General features: G+C 41.9%; 1 protein-coding gene across 1 annotated transcript; it reads left to right on the forward strand.

Annotated features, from left to right (window-relative positions):
- On the forward strand, positions 1–24,404 carry PANX2 (pannexin 2). Its single transcript, XM_082066390.1, has 4 exons — positions 1–488; positions 960–1,278; positions 19,344–20,795; positions 22,684–24,404. The coding sequence occupies exons 2-4, from the start codon at positions 1,053–1,055 to the stop codon at positions 23,043–23,045; spliced, it is 2,040 nt and encodes a 679-aa protein (XP_081922516.1). The 5' UTR covers positions 1–488; positions 960–1,052; the 3' UTR covers positions 23,046–24,404.

Here is a 24,404-nt window from a genome sequence, read left to right on the forward strand (position 1 = left end):
GGCTCCTGCAGGGACGCGGCCGCCGCCGCCGCCCGGGGCCGGCGCCGCAACGTGTTGCACGCGGCAGCCCCGCATGTCTCGTGCCCGCCCCGGCCGCCCGCTGCGGCTGCTGCTGCCGGCTCGGCGGCTCCGGCTGTGCGCCCCAAAGCCCGAACGGGCAGCTGCGCGCTGGCCGTGCGTCCCGGCGCTGCTCTCGCCTCCTCCGCACGGCTGCTGCAAGCCCCCTCTTGAATTGCTTTGCAGGTTACTGCTGCTCGGTGCAGGCGGGCGTTTCCATGCAAGCGCCAACTACCCGCTGCAATAACAAGCATCGACACATCATTCGCCTCCCGCTCCGACTCCGGAGCGATTTTATTACGTGTGGAGGTGCAGGGACCTTTTTCCGGCAGAAAGGTCCAGTGTAAGTTTATTTGCGGCTCCCGCTGTTATTTACAATTCATCGGTTTTGCTCACCATCCCCTGGGAACGGAGGGAACCGAAGCTGCCAGGTAAATGCCCTGTTCCTTGTCTGCAGCGCTGTCAGAGAGGCAGCTCCCGCTCTGTCTCGTTGCATGGCTGCTTCACCGCTATTGTACCGCATGAACTGCAAAGCGGGGGCAGCGTCTAATTGCAGAGCTGTCACCGGGCAGTTCTCGTCGCCCGCCTCTCATGACATTTCTCTGCACGGCTCTGGGAGGGGGAGGCTGCCTGCCGCCGCACAGCTGCCGCTGGGGTTGCGGTTGCCCGGCTGCATCGTTATTCCGGCGCGTTTGCCCCGCTCTCCCCAGGGCTGCGGGTGGCGGGCGGGAGATGCCCCTGCGGGGCGATCGGCGGGGGAGCTGCGCGCAAGGCCCGGCAGGAGGCCGGGGGTAGCGCAGGGCCCGCAGGGTCAGCGTCCCGCCGGCCCAGACATGGTGCAGCTGCGGCGGAGGAGCGCGACCGCGGCCCCGCCGTGACCACTGTCGGTGTTGTCCCCGCAGGCCCGGCGGGCGCTGCCCGCAGCCAGCCCGCCGCAGCGCGCCGCCCGTCCCCGGGGAGGCCCGGCGGCGTGAGGCCGCCCGCCGCCGCCGCTTATGCAACACATCATCGATAACCACCCCGACATGGCCACCGCGCTGCTGGCGGGCGAGAAGCTGAAGGAGCTCATCCTGCCGGGGCAGCAGGATGACAAGGCGGGCGCGCTGGCGGCTCTGCTCCTCCAGCTGAAGCTGGAGCTGCCCTTCGACCGCGTGGTCACCATCGGCACTGTCCTCATCCCCATCCTCCTCGTCACCCTCGTCTTCACCAAGAACTTCGCCGGTAAGGGCGGCGGGATGCCCGCAGCGGGCGGGGCGGGCGGGCGGGGCCGCTGGCGCTGACGGGGCGGCCGCCGCCCCTCACCTTCCCGCCTGGGCGGGCTGGGGCAGCCGCGTCGCGCAGCGGCCGCTCCCCAACGGCCACCAGCGCTGAGGGGCGGCCGCTGCCGCTCGCCTGGCGGGCGGGGAAGCGCCTTTCCCGGCGGTGGGGAGCGAACCCTGCTGCCCCCGCTCGTCGCGCAGCCCCGGGGCGCTGGCCGGCAGGCAGCGCTGGAGCGGGAAGGCTGCGCTGCCCCGCAGCAGCTGAGAGGTACCGTGAGTGACACAGGGTGCGGCTTTCTGCTCCTTGACGTGCATCCTGGACACGTCCTGAGCTGGACCCTGACTGACTTCCAGGCGTTTGTCCTGATGTTAATTCAGGTGTCTCCAGCTAGGGAGAGACAGGTGCCTTCATGGAGACTGAGACAATGTATGGGGACACAGGCACACTGTGCTTTGCCATATTGTGATAGTGGAAATCACTGGTCTGGGTTTCAGTGAGGGGCCTACGTATACAACCAGTAACAGTTTTAAAAGCCTGGCTTGATTGCCCATCACCAGCAGGGCAGTGTCCTTCCAGTCTAGGAAGGTCAAGTGTTAATGAGCCTTGAAAATTACTGACTCAGTAAACTGTTAGGACACCTTCCAGGCCATTAGCACATGTGCAACCATTGTTTTACTTTCTGAAGTATAAGCTTGATGAGTGTAGCTGCTAGTGCATGTCTGCTTTTAAGGTCACTTGAAGCTCCACACTGAAGATCCACATGAAATTATTAGCGCTTTAATATACAGGACTGACCTGGCGGTCTGTAGCTTGTGAGGCTGGTGGGAACTGGCTGTATTCAGTCAGTCTAAACACACCAGAATCAGGCTCTTGCTTTGCACACTGCTTTGGGATTGACTTCTAGCACTTGCGTACCCATAAAACTTGGGATTTTTATGAGGTAAAGTTAAATTACATAGAATAATAGCTGCTTGCAAATGGAGTATTGAGATATTTCTGAATTATAGTCTAAACTTTTTCAAACTACCTTAGTTTTTGAAAAATACCATTATATAGAGCAAGACAGCCCCAGTTAATGAGAAGAGCCTCATTTTTTGTGTGGTCATCTGGAGGTTTCTCAAAGAGACCATGTTTCAGGGCATCTCTTCATTGCGACTGAAAGGCAGGATTCAAGGTCACCTTTGGTGATCCTCTGTAGAATGCAAACGTTTGGGCATCCTTTCCTCTATTTGGTTTGAAGAGAAGCAAACTAATGAAAAGACAGTCCTACAGAAGCTCACAAGAGTGCATACTTATATGTGTACCTTCATACTGTTTGGGATGTACAGGTTTGAACCTCAGCAGGCCTAAAGATAACCTTGGTTGCAGGAAAGGTTGTGCCCCTTCACATGTGTTCCTTTACATGGTGCGAGCTTCCCAGCAAAAGTCCTTTGACTCACTGCTTGTGCAGACAGCAGTGATTTGTTCTATACGAACAAATCCTCTGAGACTGCAGGTTGTGGAGGAAGCCTCAAGACTAAGACACTCAGATTAGTACAGTGGATGTCCCTCTGCAAGTGTGAACTGTGGTCCACACAGATATGTGTAAGAGAGGGAATCTACTGAATTTCTGCATTTGAGTTTATGGCTGTGGAAGACTATTCTCTAGGCTGATGGTTGTGTTCCAAATTTGTTTTTGAGAAGGACCCAAAGTAGTATCCTTTGTGACTGCTGACAGATCATGTATGCTCCTTTGACCCAGTAAAATACAGGACAGTAACCTATTGTGTCCTGTCAGGACAAAGCTTACAAGGCAACTCAGAAAAATGTGAGACACCACTTTCCTGTCATGTGATGTCATGTGTTTGTTCATATGGTCTGCAGTTAGAAAAATGAGAAGGAAAAAAAAAGTGAAGATACAGGAGATTGTATAGAAACATTGTAAGGATCTGATGAAACTAAATAGTTTTGGCTTTGGAGTGGAGTTGAAGAGCTCAGGATTAGTGGATTCAATTCTGCTTCTAAAGTTCAAGAGCAAAACTCCTATTAATTTTAATGTGACATGAATCAGGTGTTACTCTGTTACCAAAACAGCATGTGCTCAGACTTCTTTACTACGTCAAGCTTGTCCAGAGTGTGTACACATACGCAGGCACGTCGCAAGAAGAGCCAGAGGCCACGAATGCATTGCAGGTTTTATTTTAGTTACCTCTCTACTGAGGGATCTCCGAAGTTGCACCTAAGCTCCCAGGCAGAGGTGACACAGGCAGGGATGCAGGCGCTGGTCAGTTCAGCCCAGCTGGAAGATCACTGGGCCTGCTGAGCTCACCTGTATTTCAAGGCTTCAGGCAGGCGCAGCCTCCTGCTCCTTCTCACAACAAAGCAGGAATCTCAGACATAGTGATAAGGTGTCTAGAGTTTCTCACAGGCCTATGTTATCTAACACAGAGGTTCTACTCATCAAGCACACAAGGTCAGTAAAACAATTAGTGTGATGTATGTGCTTTTTCTACAGACAGGTGCAAGTCACTTCAGGGTATTTACATTTGACTAATCTCCTCGCCAAATCTTCCACTATATTCCCATACACAGAGACACTGACAATAGTAATAACAATAGTCCAGCTGGGTACACACTTATTACTGGTTCTGCAGTGATGTTTCACCCATACACTGCCACTGATCTTTAAAAAAATCTGTTTGCTTCCTTTGGATACTGCTCCTTGTGTGCAATTTAAATAATATGTATGAAAGTGCAAACTTTGCTGACAAAATTGAATAAGGTTCCTGCAACCTCCTTGGCTGTGAATATCATAGTAGCTTCTCAACCTTTGCTTTGGGCCCTTATGTGCATCAGTTACTGCATGAGAATAGGAAATAAAAACTGATGCTTATCATTCTGAATTCTGTTAATGATATCTAGTGCGACCCATGGAAAGCTACCATCATGCCCATAAACTGAGAACAGTCCCCTTTTCTGGACTCTATCCCATTTTATTTAATCAGTGTTGGTAAAGCTGTTGGAACAGTGCTGTGTGCACTGGAGACATGAAAGTGTAGCGATCAAAACGCAGTGGCTTCTCACAAAACTTTTTGCTCTGGATTGGATGAGTCTGCATGATTAGTGCACAGAGGAGATAAAAACCTGTGTACTCTCTCATCTACCTTTGAGTTGATCTGCGTGGGATCAAGCGTAGCTTAAAGCTAGTCAACAGCAACTGTTCAGTCCAGTGCAAGTGCAACGAGAGCTGCTGGGCTGAGCAGCGTGGCTGTTCCGCCCCGCGCTGTGCAGAAGGCACCTCGGCATCCCAGGAAGCCTGGAGCACACACGAAAGCAGAGTTCAGCTCCACAACACAAGACTGAGAAGTGTGTGTTATTTATTTAAAATATTATAATTAACCACTTTAAAAATCATTATGTCTGTAGTATAATATATTGCATACTGAATTTTGCCTGTGGGTGGAGATAAAGTTATTTAGTTAATTATGTTGGTTTAGTGCCATGGACAAAGTCATTGTTTAGGTTAATGCATTTGCTATTCATGTAAGTGATTTGTTTGTCCTCATATTGGAGTGTTCTTATCTTTACATCACTTCTGAGAAATTAAATTACAAATTAGAGTTTCAGTACCATAAAAGGCAAGACATAATTGTTTAGCAGGTGTTATGCAGATTTTCTGAATAAATCACAATCCAGTTGAACTTAGTGTGTTACAAAAGGCTTTCAATGAGGTACTGGGCTTTTCTTCTATTATGTGTATCATAGAATGGTTTGGGTTGGAAGAGACCTTTGAAAATCATCTAGTCCAACCCCCCTGCCATGAGCAGGGACACCTTCCACTAGACCAGGTTGCTCACAGCCCCATCCAGCCTGGCCTTGAACACTTCAAGGAATGGGACATCTACAATTTCTCTGGGCAGCCTGTCCCAGTGCCTCACCACCCTCACGGTAAATAATGTCTTCCTTATGTCCAATCTAAAGCTACCCTCTTTCAGTTTAAAGACATTGCCCCATGTCCTCTTACTATGGGGCCTGGTAAAATGTATCTCTCCATCTTTCTTATAAGCCCCCTTTAGGTACTGGAAGGCAGCTGTAAGGTTTCCCCAGAGCCTTCTCTTTGCAGGCTGAACAACCCCGACCTTCTCAGCCTGTCTTCACAGGAGAGGTGCTTCAGACTTCTGACCATTTTTGTGGCCTCCTCTAGACTCTTGCTAGCAGATCATTCTCATACTGGGGACCGCAGAGCTGGATGCAGTACTCCAGGTGGGGTCTCATGAGGATAGAGAGGTAGAATCACCTCCCTCGACCTGCTGGCCATGTTCTTTGTTACGCAGCCCTGGATGCTTACAATGTCCTCACAGTCTGACTCAATGTGGAAAAATGAGCTGTCATCCTTTTGCCCTAGAAATGAATCTGTCACATAACCAAAATTTATTTGGAGATAATTTTTTTTTTTCTAAATTTCACTACTAGATGCCAGTGCATTTTGGTGAGATTGAGCTCTCTGCAGAGGGAAGGCATGGGACATACACATCAGTTGGATGTGCTCCTGAGAGTTCAATTCAGGTTGCAAAGGAGTCAGTAAGAATTTGCCTATTGATTTCAGTGGGGATAGGGCTTTACTCTGAAGTAAGATACAATTCTTGCACTGGCCCCTCTTCAGAGAAATGCATACAGCCTTTCTTTGTATTCCCCAAACTTTCTTTCGTAAGAGTAAAAAAAGTCACTCAGATAACCTCTTACATTATCATTTCTGAGTCTCCCAATTCTCCTTTAATGTTTTTCAAGCAAACCAGTGGGATTTCAGAAAGGACAGCCCTAGAAAGTTAATTAAAATAAATCCATGTGACATATTTTTACTGGGCATAAGTTCATCATAAGGTGATTCAGGAGCAATAGCTACCCCACACAAAGAAAGTCCACACAAGCACCCACAAGAGAAGAAAGATTATTGGTTTTCTTTCTAAAATTCACCCAAGAACAGACTTCATATAAACCCAGGACATCCTGTATTTAAGGGCCAGCATATATTTGCCTGGAAGATAAAAGGGAAAGTTTTGAAGGTGTGTTTCTCTTGCCCAGTGGATGGGTCTGTATTTAAGTGTAATTGGTTTTCTGGAGTCATGGAGCTCTCAGCCGTGGTGAAGGTGCCAACAGAAGCTGGCACAGGCTAAAGGAAACCTCGTTGAGAATAACAGTGCACACAGCTGGTACTCCCAAGGGAACTTAGTTCAGTTTGCTCTGTTTTCGTTTGGAAAATACTGCTTTGAATATAAGATTTTTTTTATTATTATTTAAATATGACTACCAATGTGTTTGAATTTCTGTCAGAACAGGGGCATGACCCCAATTATACCCTAAATATTATTGGGCATCTGCTGGAGCACTCATGCAAATGTATAGGCGGTGATTTGCAAAGGTCTCTGCTTATATTTGACTTGCTAAAGGTTTGTTTTCTCATACCTGAAGATACGGAAGCCTGACTTCCATTCCCTAGCAGCTTGAACAGTTAGTTATTCCTAGGAAAACTAGAAGTAAAATGCAACCAATATAAACAGAGAGTTCAGATATGGTAGTACTGCCCTGTCCCAGTGCAGGAGTAGGTGACTATACCAGGAAAAAGCTGGTGGAAAAGCAAATTTTAAGCCTGTAAGTATAGGTTGTCACTTTCGTCCTTCCATTTTATCTGTGTTGGAGCCTGCCGGATTGTTCCCTTTCCCATAATAAAGGGTTTGGTGTTCTTTGTATTTTTTATTTACTTATTTTTAAATAACGTATTTAAAGTGATTTCGTGTTGAAGCAGACTACCCTTAGATTAATATTTAGTGAAAAAAAAGGTAAACCACCAAACTTTAATTAAAAGTTATTAGGCAAGGCTTTAAGATACGTAGTTCTGGTCCAGCTACAGTCTGTGTTAATCTTCTGCAGCTGTTTTTAGTGGTGATGTTTCAGTATCTCCTATCAAGGCGTGGTCAGTCTGGGGAGGTATGCATCCAGATAAAAAGGAATCGGTCCTTTAATACACCACCTTTCCATTTTCATTTCCTTTCTAAAATGCACTGAATGCAGAACGTTATTAGACTGCAACATTTGTTATCAGTTTGAGTCTGTTTGGTGTTTCATATATTTTTCATCCTTTCCCCTCCCAGTTTTTACCATGGAACGAGTACACACAGACCTCAGCTAAAAGTAGGGTGCTCTTGAGTACTTAATACTGGTCCTCACTGGCAAGTGCTATATTTTACCTCTGTGAGTGGCAATGATGCTGCTGGCAGTGGGCGGCAGCCTTTTGTAGTGAAATATCTCATGGCATTTGCTGAACTTTCAAGACGCTGTTGTACAGTCCAGCAGATGGAAATACTTGGCTTTCATGATGTGCTGCTTAGTTTGTGTTGCTTAATGTTTTTACTAAGTGGTTTGAGTACAGTGGTTCAGTGTTGCACTGTGTTCAGTAGCAGCACTATCAGTAGTGTCTTTGGAAGGTTCTCTGTGTAATGGACCAAAGGGTGGTGGGCCCCAAAGGAGAATATGTTGCTGTTTCTGTTATGTGTTACCTTCAGGGTATTGAAATATTTTGATTTCCAAACTTCCAAAAGCTTTAGGACTGATGTGGCAGATTACAGGGATTACGAAGTCATATCCCTCTTGTATAGTGCCTCGTGCTTTCTATTCACAGTGAATTATTCTGTCTGTATTGCAGTCATGTTTGCTTTTCCCTCCGAAGCTGTTAAATACCAATACTTCATTAAAATAAAGCAAAACAGTCATCCAGCTGATTTTTATACTTCAGTCAAAAGCCAAGCTTTGACATTCTTCTTTTTTTTTTTTTGCTAGGTTTGTAAAGCAGTACCTACAAAATACCAAAGAGTTGCTCATAAATACTGTATTTCTATGTCTCTTAGCAGTTACGTAGCTCAGACCTCTACCACTCTTCAGCTAGAAAATTCTCATGAGGAAGTAATGGGAGGAGACAGTAAGTGAAATGACTGAAGGGTCAGTTCAAGTTTTTATGTTTTCTGATCTGTAATCATTTTGCATAAGCAGTGCTTACTTCACTGTGTAGTACGGTTATATGCGTGAATTCAATGTCTTTTTATGCATTTCACCCTACAGTATGTTTGAAACAATATATGTTGAAGATTTCTTTATAATAAGATAGAGTTTTATTTTGTATTTCTGGTCAGCTTTTCTATTTTATATTTCTGTTTCAAGTTGTGGGCAGCATCTTTACACATGCTCACTTACATGATTTATCTATTAGATGGCTTTTGAGCTTCTTTTCCATTTTTTCTTTTTAACTTCACTTAAAGCTACATACAGTAAGAAAGTGAAGATGATGGTTTTCCAAGTGATTATTGTTGCTGCTAAGAGTACAGGGCCAGGTTGCTTTATGTACATGACAACACCAGTGCGGAAATTTGTTCTGAGGTGGTATTAGCTGTGATAAAAGAATTTAAGGAGTGTCTCAGTACCACTTGTGTTTAAGTGCTTTCCAGTCATGTCTTTCCAAAAAGAACTGAAATAGTACAAGCAACCACAGGCTGGCTGCAGTTCAGCCACTGGCTGTTTGTACTTCTTGATGGAATTTTTCCCAGTGGGTAAGGGCAGTTCACACACACAAGGTGCACCCAAGATATGTGAGCTGGCTTTCCATGAGTTTTGGTCATGTAAACATTTGCAGTTACACAGTTGAATGTTAAATAGAAAGGTAATCTTGAGGCGGTGCATGAGCCTTGCATGTAATCATTCCACTGCAGTTCCTAGCGGCTACAGATATTTTTCTGTCATGAATTCCATTTCTCAAACTTCGTTGACACATACACATCATCCTTTTTCATATGAAATTTAATGACCCTGTTTGCACTATTAAATCCTTCATCTTCCCAAGTGTCATGTGTGTGAAGAGGTCTAAAACGTGGATGAGATTTAGCTTAGTACATGTTTTCAGATAACAACAACTTGATCAGATGGTCAAAAATATCTTTGTTTGAGCTACTTAACTCATTGATCTTAGTCAAGAGGAAACCTTGTGAATAAATAATAGTAAGGTCAAGACTCTTTTTCAAAGCTACCCTGAAGTATTTTTAAGCTTTATTTCTCCATAAATGGGATAGAAATTATGCATCCATGATCTAGAAGAAATCTTAAGTTTTTACTGTTTCTTAGAACTGCAAAACTCTTCAAAAAGAATCCAGATCATCACTGAGCTCCTTGGGTTCTGTCAGCATTAAAAATTACTGCGGTGGGCACCTTCAGTAGGTGTACGTGTGTAATTACAAAAGCTGAATAATTTTGCAGTAGACTGGCATGATTCTTGTAGAAGGTTCCATTTGTTTCCCATGATACAGGATTTATTCTTAGAAAAACACTGAAATCAGTGCAGATATTTCCATCACCAGGGTTTTGTCCCAGGCCTATATTATAGTCTTGCATTTGAACTGGGAAACACAGCAGTTCATTACAAGAGCAAGCTTTGGGGATTTGTTTGCTTTTCTTCACTGGCACCATACCTGTCATGCAGTTACCGGAGCGGCAATGCAGCCAGTGCTAAGATGTGTGGTGTGTTTTTTGCAGCTTAGAGCTCACTCAGTGACTATTTTTGTAGCATTTTGATAATAATGCTGAAGTAATTATTTCAGCATTTCGAGGGTGAGGTGCCTTATCTTCTGTGGGATCCATGACCTGTTCAGGAGCTGGCAGAGCCCCTGGGAACCTTGGGAGGCTGATTCTCCTGTCTCTGTTGTGATAGATCAGAACAGTTCTGACACTTTACCAAACTTCATGGAGGAATCAGTTTTCCAAAAAGCAGTAGACCAGCCATCTCTGCCTTCTAAATACTATGTTATTAGAATAACATAATTACCTAATGAGCTAACTATTGGCATTTTTCTTCTCTTTTCAATATGAAATTTTCTGGATGCTATGTTAATGCCAAAAAGTACTTAATACAAGGCATCTTTTTAATTTCTAGTCATTAAATAACAATAAAGCAGTAGAACAGACCTGCTGGTTCCTGTTGCTTCTTGTGTTCGTATTTTGCACTTGACTCTGGACTTAAGGGGCCACCCTTATCTATGTTTCATCAGTTTCACTGAATTTTCATAATTCATTTCACTTTGGCATTTACATGTTCTTGCAGTTTACTTTAGGTGTTACTCTAGTCCACATTATCATAGTGTCTGGGTGCTTGTGCAGTTGCTTTGGGGTTCCATCTCTAGAGGGGAATTTTTTAACTGCCAAAATTTTTTTTTTTATCTTTGGAAAACATTAAAACACTTATTTTCACACATTACTTCTATGCAGAAGATCTGTACATCACCAAAATCCAACTCACCTCCTCATGTAAGCACTACATTTTGAAGTAAATGTTATTCAGATCTCTTTTTTAGGACTGTCTGTATGGCCAAATTTCATTAACTGTATTTTGATTAATACATCATTTTAAATTCAGATCTAACCTTCCCTCAAATCTTAACATAATACAAAGAAACATTATAATACAGAAACACACCTCTATGTACAAATACAAGCATTGTAATTTCCTTCCAGGTGTTTTCTGTGTTCTCACAGACCTCTCTTGAGCACAGGAAGAAATGCTTCTGGTGATGTCAAACAGTGCGGTCACTATGAATAAGCTCTTTCCAATGGCACCACACCACATGGCCATCACACAGTGGTGGTAACTCACTATTGAGGAAACATTCCTCTGTATGAGCAGTTTAAGGGATTTCATTTAGGTGTTTCTGCACCTACTACGTAACTGTTGCCATTTCTGGAATAACCTCCAACAGACTTCCAACATATCATCCAAGCAGGAGTAGGTGTTATATCCTTGTCTCCTGAATAACCTGGGCAGGCATTACAAATCTTTAAGCCTCAGATTGCTGGTAAGTGAACTTCAGCATACCAGCTAATTTTAGAAGAGCCAGTGTTTATTACATACAGAGAATATAGTTCTCTAAATTTATCTATACAGTAGGAAAATGCATTACTAATTTACTGATTCTGCAGATCCAAAATATATGCAGTTCAAGCAGCAGTCTTGCAAGGAAAAAAACTCTTAATTGTAAATACAGGGACACCTGCTGCTGCCCTTACATTGCAGTTACTGCTGTAGGGAACCCTTACCTGTCAGTCTTTGAAACTGCTTATCAACATCTCACCCATTATGACTAATTGTTGTAGAGTATAGGCCCATAAAACTTAATAGCAGCAGTGGTTTCCTGTCTCATTTCTTTAGGGACTTTCTTTTCAAGATTTTTTTCTTAAACAGGACAAGTGGTTTCAGAGAGTGGGCAAAAAAGGCTATACCTTACCTTGTTGAGCATGGAGAAATTTGTACCTTAGGAAGACTTCATGGGCATGGAACCTATATTCAGATTTGGAAAGAATATTCCCTAAGAAAGGTAAAGGTATTGTCCTTTTGTTTTGATAAAAGTAATAATTCTTAATAATTAGCTTGCTAAGTTAAGGCTTAGTTTGATTAATGTTTTCTTATTAATATGAGTAAACTCAGTGAGTTAAATAGGAATGTATGTCTACAGTTGATGCACCAAAGTAATTTCAGGAATCCATCTTCATGTATGAATTTCTAACTTTTAAATACCCTTTAAATAAAGTAGTTTAAATAAACCTGTTAAATTAAGGGAATTGTTTCTTCGGCTGTGAATTGATTTGAGTATTAGCCACCATTTGTTAAAATCACATTTAAGTAGAGAGTTACATAATCCTAGTGGACTGTGTGACCGAGATGGAAAACACACATACAGTTTAGATAATGTTATACTTCATTAGACTACATTTTCAGCTTCAGTAACATGAATGTTTTTTGTTCTTTTTTTCCAGAGAGAAGAGGATCCAGGAGATTTCTTCTTTTCCATTAAAAAAATGCTGAAAAACTACTAAATAAATTATTTCTGTTTCTCAAAATAAACAGTTTGCTACCTGCTTTCTTGTGCAATCCTTTTAGAACACAAGATTAATGATGCATGTGTGTCTGCTTGCACGTATGTGACACAGTTGCAAGGACAGCAGTATGATAAGGGCTACCCTTGTCAAATACTGGCATTTATTGCTGAATTCAGGGAGTTCTCATTTATCGTGGCTGTTAGAAACTTGTGTTCTGGCAACTGATGGGCAGGGAGATACAGAGGTTCTACCTAAACACTGAATTCCTCCTTAGAGTCAAGTGGAGAGGACTGTACAAGGAGTGCTTCAGAGAACTTGACTGGAATGCCAGATTTTCTTCATAAGCAGGTTGGGCATCAGCATGAGGATGATTTAGCAGCCCTCTTCAGAGGGCAGAAAGCCACTTGCCAGGAAGCACTAGGCCCAGGGTGAGTCTGTAGTATATGTAACTCAGTAAGTATACTTGCCAGCATACTTACCTGATGGTTAACTCAGGTCTCCAGCCTGAGGGTTTAGGTGCTTGTCCAGGAGCTGGGAGATCCAACAGCACCTGAGCACCACTTCTGCTGCCTGTGCCCACTGTAGGGCCATGGTGGTCAGGCTGATGTTTACTTCTTGATCCTCAGAGAATTTTTTGCACAAGAAACATATTTACCTTTGCGTAGCAAGCACAAGAATGTTCATCTCCTTTGCTTTTTGAATTCTATCTTCTAAAAACTGGGATATGTCTTTTTTTTTTTTTCTGTCTGCTGTTAAAAAATTGTGCTATTCCTTCTGTATTACTGAATTATTGCACTAGAATGCTAAAATCATACAATTCAGTTGGAAGATTAATTAGGTGTGTTTTCTTTTTGCAGAGTAAATTCTAAAAGCTAGAGGTCACAGGAGACATACACAATTTATTATGATTTATATTTTGCTTTGTTGGGTGAATATACATTTTTTCAGTGGGAATACAGTAGGTGTGAAGTCATTTGCCCCTTTATATAGGGGCATATATTGTACATTACTAGTATTTTCCTTTCTTTTTAATAACCAAAAGCATTAGACATGTGTCATCCATATTTATTTAAATAACTTTTGGTCATAATAATATTTTAAAAGCTTGAAATTGACTCCTCTACAGTATCAGTTCTTCAAAGAGCGATGCACATGCCAAATGTTATGCACTGTGAGCAATCCTGTTGGATTCAAAGGAACAGCCCAATGCACGAAGTCACTTAAGTCTTTTTAGGAGTAGCTCTTAATTTTTTACAGTGTTGAAGACAGAGAGATTGGCATTGTTATCTTTATTTTGAAGGGGCAAATGAGTGTTTGGGTTAGATGCAATTCGATCTCCCAGGAAGACACATAAAAAATTTGCAAAGGTAGTGCAGAGTGAGATGTATCTGCCAGCCTCACCGCGTCTTCCTGACAGTGTCATTTGGGCGTCCTGTATGCTAGCTCACTTTTTTCTTTGCAAGGTTTGTATTTTATAGATAGGCAAATATGCACCCATATGCTTGCACACACACACGCACACACACACAGACACACACACACACACTCTCCCTGGTGAACTGTGCTGTTGATACCTCTTCCTTCAGTTGAGGTGCAGGGCTGGGGCCTGAGCTCTAGCCGCTGGCATTGCAATGGTAGCCATCTAGCCATGTTTTACCTGATGCGTTCCTAGGGCAACTGGCCATTGCATTCATTATTGGAAATGGCCGTTTCTCAAAAGTGAAAAAAATTACTTGTGCATGAATCTGCCGTTCTTGCTGGACGTGACCTACAAAAACACCAGATTACCTTGAGGGCAATCAACCATGGGAGCAGGTTGCACAGACAGCTTATGTAGTCCTTGTCTTTAGAGGTTTTCAGAATGTCAAAGGCCTAATCAACCTTGACCCTACTTTGAGTGGGGCATGGGACTTGCTAACTTTTGAGGTTCCTTCCGGCTTTTCTACTGGTAACACCGTTTCCAGATCTGAGATTCATTTTTGCAGGGGGGAGTTTCACAGAGGTTCTAGCCCCAAACCTCAGCACTCCAGCTTCTTGCTTGAGGAATTTCAGAACTTACAGTATTATGTTTCCTGTGTGAAATTAAGCAGGATTTTTTTACCTAACATATTTTCATCCCTACCACTTACAGCCTGACAGACAGTGTTTAATTCAGGGCCTCTTGAAGAGGGCGGTTGAATGTATGCTGAAGTTTGTGGAGGTTGGGGAACCACTGAAAGGAGGTGTCTGACCTTGAACTGGGAGGAGCAGGAATGGAAGCCTGTGCCTGCAGGAAGCCCACAGGCATTCCTTGGAGCCTTTACCAACAGGCAGCAGACTTGGTGGCTCCTTTTGCCTTCGCTCCTTTCCATACTGTTTAGGTTCTTTGTAAAGAGTTTTTTGGGCAGAGCCCTTCATCCCTCTCTCTACCCTGGCCATTTTCTCACAACCATGTTCACTCTTTCATTCCCCTGAAGTGTGACCTTTGTACCACAATACTTCCTGCAAGTTATATTTCTCCATTTAAGTAGTACTTAAACTGATGGGGTGAGATGGTACAGAATGAAGCATGTGAAAAAACTTAGATGTCAAGTATTAAAATTTTTCAAATGGCATAACATAATCAATTATATTACAATTCTGCATTGATTATTAAATCTTCTTTGCATGCCCAAAAAATATAGTGAGATGTCTCTCATACCTTATCCACAAGACTGGATTTGTGGACTTCTATAAGCTGCTTACATGCACAGTGAGCAGAATAAAATGTGTTTATGTATGACTGTTGAAAACATCTGATGTAGTGCTCCTATGGTCATCTAATAGCATCAAAAAAAAGGAAGCTAAGCTTCCCAGTATGCATCTTTATACTCAAGCTGGTGTAACGTAATATACTTTATGACATATTAACATAAAGGACTTTTTCCCAATGTAGTAATTCTTTCTGCACAGCGTTGGCACAGGGTTATTTAGTCTCTTAAAAACTACTCAAAAGGCACATTTCCCAGGAATGTGGGTAAGTATTACTGAAGGCAGGACTTTTTCTTAGACATTCCTAGTGTTTTTTTAATCTGAAACTGTGTTGAACTTCGTAGTCTGGTATGCGGTTAACACATTCGTGCAGGTGGAACTCAGGTCAGACATTCAGATTTCAAACTTACTGAGATTTTTCTCTGAGCATCAGAACTAAAAATCTTGCAGTAAGCACATCACATTTAATGCAAAAAAGTTGAGTTCAGTATTCCAACCAACAATAACATTGGCAGGTTAGTTATCTTACTATTTTTCTTGCCTTTGATACGAACGCATATGTGTGCATGTCCACCCTGACCCATATTTTCATTATTGTTTGGAATCGGCAAAGCATTCTTTTGGAGATGAAGACCTTGCTCTTGACTTTTGGTAAGAGTTTCTGTCTTCTGGGCATACAAGAATGTAGCTGTCCAGGAGAGTGGAGGGATGGATTATATTTATGGGCTTACGCCTACACAGTATTGAGAACACAACCAACCCATTCAGCCATAATAATGGCCCCTAAGCTTTTAAAAAAATTTCCTTACAGCATCATACTCTATTGTCTTTTCCCACACAATTGAGCAGTTACACCATACGCAAGTAAACTGCAGAGTCTTGGGAAAAAGCTGCATTTCGTGGTGGCTGGAGTGCTTGCTAAATTGCTTGAGGCTTTTCAGGGTGAAATAAGAATAAGAGTAGAAACTTTGTGTATTTATGAATATAAAGTTAAAAGCAAGTACATGTTTTTATATTACATGATCTAGTGTCAGAGCTATGATTTTAACACCCTTACAGCCTTGTTTTTAGTGCTACTTACCTATCAGGAGGATACTATAAAATAAAAACAGAAATCTGTTGTGCCTTCTTGAAACTGCATTAAGTAGGGCTCTCACGGCTACAGTGAGCTGTGTGTGTGCGAACAACTTGTTACTCCCCCATCCTCATCAGATCTGCATGTTAAGACCCAGCTAATGCCATATTTCATAACAAATGATCAATTATTGACATGGTGCTTTTCTTTTTCATTTATTCCTGATTGAAAGGGATTGCAGTGAGGAGAAACAGGGGGTTACTCTACTATGATGGGATCAAACACGTTCGTGGTGTTAAATGCCAGGCTGAATGCAAGGTGAAGTGTTGCCATTGTCTTAGAAGGAGCATTGACAAAAGCCAACTCAAATCCGTGGCCGTCTTGCTTGGCAGCCGCTTGTGAATGAAGAGAAAGAAGTTCCTCCAGGCGACAACTAGAATAGCCTTTTGCTTTGAATCATTTTCCTGTGCTGAGAAGGTTAAGCTGAATTCCCCCGTGAAGTAACTTTACCAAAATTAGTAGCATTCACTTATGATGAGTATGGCTCAATCATATTGGAAGATACAGTTTGAATAAAATTGCATTGTAACTCCACTGCCCCCACTTCAGTCAGTTATAAGAAACTCCACTGGCTTCACTGAGAGTTGGGTTTTATCTGAAGGGTCTTAGAATTTACATGACATATAATGAAAGTATAACATATAACAAAGTATAACATATAACAAAGATGCGAAGAAAATATTAGACTAGCATCAATAAATTAACAAAATGTTAAATAAGAATGGGACACCATGCTCAGCTATCCCAATAAATCAGAGATGTCTCATGAATTACCAGGTAATGGGAGCAGTTTAAAAAATGTAAACTGATACTCGCTTTCTTTACCAGCCTAGGCAGCCCCATTTTTGAAGTAGCCTCTATTGAAACTGGAGTTGTGAAGCTCTTCAGGTTTTTTTCACTGAAGCAGTGGCAATGAACAGCATGCAGAGTTAGTCTCTAAATGATCTGCCCAACATAAATGTAAATGTTAAGACATTTTTATTTGTTTCCTTTTTTTTTTTTTTATTTTATAAAATAAACATACATTTGATTGTTATTGTGTATATACAATTTTGGCAGAAGTTACCTTAGCTTTCAGGTCTCAGTGAAAAGAACTGAAGAGACCTGTTCACAGTTTATTTGGTCATAGTAACTGATACATGAATCCAAAAATAATCCTTACAGATTATTCATATGAGTAGTTGTTGCTGTCTTCCCAAATATTCATGGTGTTGGTACCTAGGAGAAAGGAACCCATGTGTGTCACAGGAAACCAGGTTTCATATTGGCAGGCTTTACTGAGCTTAGGGACACTTAATTCAAAATATTTCTGCTTATGAGAAACACACCATGTTTCTTTGCCTTTTTTTTTTTTTTCCCATGGGAACATTTTCACATAGGAATCTACTTTGTCTCCTTGGAAATCATACAGTAAAACTTTGATAGTAAGAGCTGTAATTTTTTATATGCATCCCTTCATGGGTAGAGTTGGGAGGGCATGTGATTACTGAAAACAAGAGAGTCTGAGCATTTTTCATGTAACACAGGGCTGTAAATACACAGAAATAGCCTAAATGGGAGGCTGTGTAACATCTGAGTGCTTTAAGATCTCCTCTGAAGTAAGTTAGATCTTTTTAAATTGTCTTCAAAAGTGATTTTAAAGAATTTGCAGGGCTTACTCACTTTACATGCTGTCTTGGGTAACATCATTTATTTTAGTAGCTCTCTTTAAATTGGTTGTATTTTAGAAAACAGTCCAAACAATTTTAGTGCAGTCCTCAGCAAGTAGATCTCTGTGGGTCACAGGGGAGGTTTACACCTCACCATTTTACCAGAGAACTAGTAACTGCTTTTGACTTGCTTGCACATGAGAAATAGATGGTCAAGTAAAGAGTCCTCTGTTAAACGAAAAGGGTTAGGGAGTTTTGCCTGCCTATTAATTTTTAATATTGTATTGTTATCAAATGACATAATATTTTGGTTTTTCTCTTCATTATTTGTATGATTAAGAGAACAGTACCACCACTCTCTTCCAGTGAGCTGTTCTCGATCTGAATTGTAGACTGCAAGCTTGGTGTTCTTGAGCGATTCTCAGTTCAAGAAAACATGCCTTCTTCCTATGGGTCTCATTTTAGGAAGTTTTTTAAAGTTTTACCAGAACCCTGTAAAATATATTCCCTTTGTTCTACATGCCAAAACATGAAACTATGGGCTTCCTCTTTGAAGAGGGTGTTTTGCTACTGGTTGTTGTTCTTTGCACAGTTAATATCATTCCAGCTTTCACAAGTTTTTCTATCTTACTTTAATGTATTGCTAGAAAAATATAATTGTATAAGAACATAACTTTACTGGGTGAAGACAGAAGTCCTTTTAGCCCAATATCCTGTCTCTGATGGTGGCAAAAAGCAAATGCTTAGGAAGGACAGTTAAAATAGACAAGTGTATGGTGCTACTTCTTTTGATAAACCCTTCCACCCTCCAGCAGCCTGGGGCTTAAACATGTCCTGAAAGAAAATCTGCATCGCTGTCTGTCTATTTAGTAATCCTTGCTACACTTTTTCTTCCATTACTTTGTCTGTTTGCTTGCTTGATTCACAGTATTTGTTTCTTCCACAATACTGTATGGCATTTAGTTGCACATTGTATAAAAAACAATGTTACAGTTTCAAATGTAGAATTAAATTTTCACAGCGATAAATACAGTTAGCACACCAGATTCTGTCCTGGGCGGTCACACTGAAATTCAAGAGTGTTAGCTGGGTGGGATACAGCTGACTGAATGCTTCTGTGGCTTAAGTTTCAATTTTTTCTACCATATCCCAACGAGTAGACTTTGTTAATAAGGATTAAAAACATCGCCTTCAGCTACATGTAACTTTTTTTTTCTATTTAGAAGATTATTTAGCTGGGTTGAACCTTAAATTTCACCTAAATAAGCCTTTCAGCATTTGCCCTTAATATCCTCAACTACTGTATAGTGGTTATTTGGTCTTTTAGCTTTAGAGAGTTCAGGTCACAGTTGCTTAGCATATTGTTCTCAGAGAGATAATTAAACCAAAATACATATTTCTTGCTGACATTTCTAGCTCAGGTTCATTCTAAAACTTCCAGGAAAATAGTTTTGCCTGGAGGCTTGTGAAGATGTGTTCAGGCTGGGCGGTCTATGAGACGTGGAGAGCTTAATGGTTATGTAAAGATACAGTAAAATAAAATTGATATCATTTGAAATGTTTATTTTCCAGAGCTCCTTTTGTAGGTTAAATGCACAGCAGTGACTTTTCTCTCTGTTATACAGAGGAGCCAATATACTGTTACACACCACACAACTTCACCCGCGATCAAGCCCTGTATGCCAGAGGATATTGTTGGACAGAATTAAAAGATGCCTTGCCAGGAGTTGATGCCAGCCACTGGCCCTCCTTGTTTGAGCATAAGTTCCTACCTTATGCACTGCTGGCTTTTGCTGGGATAATGTACATTCCAGCTCTGGGCTGGGAATTTCTGGCCTCCACCCGACTGACTTCAGAGCTTAATTTTTTGCTTCAGGAGATTGATAACTGCTACCACCGTGCAGCTGAAGGGCGGGCACCAAAAATAGAGAAACAGATTCAGTCCAAAGGCCCAGGGATCACCGAGAGAGAAAAGAGAGAAATCATTGAGAATGCAGAGAAGGAAAAAAGCCCTGAACAGAACTTGTTTGAGAAATACCTGGAAAGAAGAGGACGAAGTAACTTTTTAGCTAAGCTTTATCTTGCGAGACATTTGTTCATCATCTTTTTAAGCATCATACCAATTACATACCTATCTACCTACTATGCGACACAGAAGCAAAATGAGTTCACGTGTGCATTAGGAGAGCCTCCAGACAAAACGAGCAGCTCCAAATTGCACATCAGAGTGAACTGCAAACTGCCATCTGTCCAGCTCCAGCGAATTATTGCTGGTGTGGATATCGTTCTTCTCTGCTTTATGAACTTGATAATCCTCATCAACTTAATTCACCTCTTCATATTTCGTAAGTCCAACTTCATATTTGATAAACTGAACAAAGTTGGAATAAAGACCAAGAAACAGTGGCAGAAGTCCCAGTTTTGTGACATCAATATTTTGGCCATGTTTTGTAATGAGAATCGGGACCACATAAAATCTTTGAACCGCCTGGATTTTATCACAAATGAAAGCGATCTGATGTACGACAATGTGGTACGCCAGCTGCTTGCGGCGTTGGCCCAGTCCAATCACGATGCCACTCCAACCATGCGTGACTCAGGGATCCAAACGATAGACCCAAGTGTTGATCCAGCAGACATCGATGCTAATGAGCAGCTCATCATTAAGAGGCCAAGGAAGAAGATGAAATGGATCCCGACTACCAATCCCCTTCCTCAGCCCTTCAAGGAACAGTTAGCCATTATGAAGGTTGAAAACCATAAACCTGAAAAACCGAAGCCTGTGCGGAGAAAAACAGCAACAGACAGCCTTATCGCTCCTTTGTTAGAGTCTGCTGCAAAAACCTCACAGCAATCGGCCACTCATAAACCTGAGCCAAACGCCATCCCAAGCACAAGCAGTGAAAAAAAACACACGAGGCACTTTTCCTTGGATGTTCATCCATATATACTTAGTAGCAAAAAAACGAAGCCAGAGATTCAAGCCCTCCCCTCGATGCCTACGTCGAAAAGCCAAGAGGGTGGATTTTTAAACCAGGAAGAGAATGTCGTAGTACACGTTACCTCCTCTCTCAAAGGTACAGTATGCCATAATGCCCATACCAGGTCCACAGACCATCATTTGCATAGCGATATTCAAAAACTAAAAGCTTATCTGAACTGTTTGACTTACCTTACTAGCTTTTGGGATAGCTAATAATCTTAGGGTTTGCAGGCCTCAGAAACAGGGGTTGTCTCTCTTTATCGGTCATATGGAAGATAAGCATTATTACAGGTAGAGCGGTATGAAACAGCCCGCAGGCTGTTGGTGCAGGTAGTTTTTCAAATGTAAGCAGATTTTCACAATTCCAAATGTGGTCATGCCTTGCCAAGAAAATGAGAAGGGTTTGGCCTTCACAATACCCTTTGTGCTCTACCAGCACCAGGCACTTCTTAAACCTGCCTAATTTTCAAGTCATATGGAAATTCCCGAGCCATGATTCTGACCAGTAACAGCCACTTCTTAGGAGTGTGTGAAAAACTGCTCTAATGGCAGTTAAAGCTCCATGTAGAAAAAATTCTCATTAACTACCAGTTCTTAGGGGTTGGCATGTGTTTGTGACCTGGGAAATCACAACTGGGATCATTGATACTGTTCCTTATGCAAGACATGTTTTAAATTGCCCTTTGTCTCATGTGGACCAGAAGATGGATGGTCTGAGGTGTAGGTGCTGGCTGGGGATTCAGGATTTCTGCCATTCCCCTCCTGTGTGGCCTTGCAGGAGATGGTCTTTCTGTGCCTCAGTTCCCAGTGTGTGTCTTGGAAATCCCGTCCCTATCTTACCTCAAAGGAGTGTTTCAATTGTATCAATAGTTGTTAGGTACTGGAAAGATGGGGAAAGCCATGTGAGCACAGAGAAAAGTGATGATAGGTCAGTAGATAAACTGATAGACAGATAGGTATCTTCTTGTTTATTTTTGTAAGCTACTGACATAAGAAAGAAGCACAATGCAGTTGAAGTTACAGAAAGATTTGTACATACTTAAAGCAACGGCTCTCATCTCATTACAAGCTAAGACCTCCCTCTGGGCTTCGACAGACTGACAGCTACCGTCACCCCACTGCCCAGCAAAGAAGTGATTTGAGGTATAAAAGTTTCTGTCACTTCCAAATCCTTATGCTCCTTAGAGCCCTCCAACTCCCCACTGTGCATGTGAGCTATTCTACAGCATTCCTTATCCAGTCACCTGCTCTGATTTCAACTCCTCAAAACTACTGGGGTTTTCTGGTCTCAATTACTTTCATCTAAATTAGTGCTTGAATATTTTAAGGGCAAAAAATAATTAATGTAGTTTTGGGGCTTTGTTATTCCCCATTCCCATTAAAAATTTTCAGCTTTGCTTTTGAGTTAGACCTACATTGCAGTCCATCAGGTAAGGTACACTTATAATTTCTGGAAAGAGACATCAGTTAATGTCAAATTGCTGAGTTCTTTCTAAAGACAAGTGGCTTACAATGTGTAACCACTGTTTTTTCCCATTGAAAATATCAGTGCTTTTTGTATTCCATCCTTTGGATTTCAGCATTCATAATGTTTGTCAAAACATTAAGTCATAACATATATAAAACACCTGCCAGACTGTAGAGGAGAATAAAAGGTTCTTTTCTGTTGTTTTTTTGTTCATTTTATGAAAGTGCCATTCACATAAGGAAGCATGAGCATGCGTAAAAAAGCGAGATTTACAAAACCCATTTGTTGTTTGTCCTGTTTCCCTGAGCTTACCACCCTGTTGTTTTGAAACAGTCCTGTTGGATTTCTCAAAGCGTCCCAAGAAAATTCATTTTTGGGTCCACTCCTGCTCCCACTGAAATCAGTGGCAAAACTGCCAGTGACTTTTATTGGTTCAGGACACTGCTGAGTGATGGACTGGAAGGGTGAGAGATGACTTGTGTTTGTTTTAACTGGCTCTTTGGTTTTCTTCTAGACACCCCTCATCCTGCAAACGAGATCCTGTACTCATCCGAGACATGCAGAACTGTGCCTGCTGCCGGGGCTTTTGTCACATGTAACCACAACCACATAGCCACCACTGCTGCTGCCACCAGTATGACTCTGAACCAGGTCAAGCCCGAGCCGACACCTGCACTGAACTGCAACCCAGCCCACCCTTTGCTGCACATCAACACACTGTACGAGGATCATGAGGAGGAAGTTTCAAACGCAATAGACAATGGTATCCACTCACCACCTGACACGGGGGAAATTCTCTCCATCCCTACCCCAAAGCAGATAAGGTTGGCCACATTTGATGAACCAATGGCAATCGTGAGCTCGGTGGAGTACTGAAGACCCCGGGCTGCAGAGCTGCGCCATCGTGGCCAGGCCCAGACCACTGCAGTGCGGGCCGTGGTCCCCACAACGATGCAATTCACCGCATGAGCATGGAGAGTTTTCACACAAACTGTAGCTTCTGGTAATAACACCAAACGGTCTTTCAGGATGACATCGTGAGCACTGTCAGTCGTGTGCAAAATAGAGTAAAGAAAATCTGGTGGGAATAGACCTTTCACGCGAAGACAACCATTAGCTCTAGCTCTAAACTATAGCTTCCTGATTTAAATTAGGATTAGCACAATTTATGAACTTTAAGAGTCTGATGGCATGCCACAGTAATTTTAGTGAGTGTTTAAATCCTTTGCATTCAGAATCACTGATCAAAGTTAAAACAACGTGGAGGTGAGGTATACTTTTTTAATGGCAGCAGTTAAATAAGAGTTTTTTTCTAAGCAGAGAGGATTTTTTTCAATTCAGGATTATGAAAAAGTTATATGCAAGCAAAATTTTTGTTTATTTGTTTCTTTAGCTCACTAATGTTGGGCTTGGTGGAGACTTAGCTGAAAGGGCCTTACTACCACCAGCATTTAAGTGCAAAAAGATTGATGCCCTCAGTCTCTTGCATTTATAAATGAAAATACCTGAGGTATGTCCCGCCCTTCAACAGGCTTTTGTGTTTGATGGAAGATGATGAAATGAAGAGTTTATTTTTTTAAATATATTTTACCATGGAAAAAATTACTTTAATAACTTTTCAAACCAGGTGTTGCTTTTAACAAAATGTGTAGAAGAGAGTCATTGTAGCTGCTTATTTTTTCATAGTGTATTTATAAACCAGGTTAGAAACTTTCATGGGTGCTTCACTGATACGAAAAATCTTACGAAGGTCATCACAAAATAACTTACAAAATATGAGACCAGCAAAACTGTTTTCATATAACACACAGTTAAATAAGAATATGAATTTATGTCTGCAGGCTTGGCTAGTCCTTGATTCAGCAAACACTTAAGGCCATGGCTGTCACTGAAACGACTCGTATGTCTAAAGCTAAGCACACACTGAAATGCCTTTGCTGGATCTGGGCTCTAGCGCGGGCAGACAATAATCCTGCAGTATGTGCTGTCACTCCGATTCAATATTTGCCTTCCTTCGCTCAAAGCACATCTTCATGCCCATCTTCCTATAACTACGGTATGTGTGATTTAATAGAAAACTCTAGTATAACTAAACTAAAACATCTATTAAAAGTGTATCATGCAATAACCATTCTCAGCAAAATTATAGTGAAGTGTTAAAATAATATTCCTAGCTGCGTTCAGAATTATGGACTATGTGTTTGCATCGAAATTATGTGTAATGGTAGAAAAAAT

The sequence above is a fragment of the Streptopelia decaocto genome (genome assembly GCF_964273445.1).
Source record: "Streptopelia decaocto genome assembly, chromosome: 1".
NCBI lineage: Eukaryota > Metazoa > Chordata > Aves > Columbiformes > Columbidae > Streptopelia > Streptopelia decaocto.

What these genes read in the sequence shown, in the direction of transcription:
- PANX2 (XM_082066390.1), top strand. Translation starts at nt 1,053, where the DNA reads ATGCAACACATCATCGATAACCACCCCGACATGGCCACCGCGCTGCTG. An exon ending in CTTCACCAAGAACTTCGCCG is followed by an intron (nt 1,279 to 19,343) that starts GTAAGGGCGGCG and finishes TCTGTTATACAG; the next exon opens with AGGAGCCAATATACTGTTAC. An exon ending in CGTTACCTCCTCTCTCAAAG is followed by an intron (nt 20,796 to 22,683) that starts GTACAGTATGCC and finishes GTTTTCTTCTAG; the next exon opens with ACACCCCTCATCCTGCAAAC.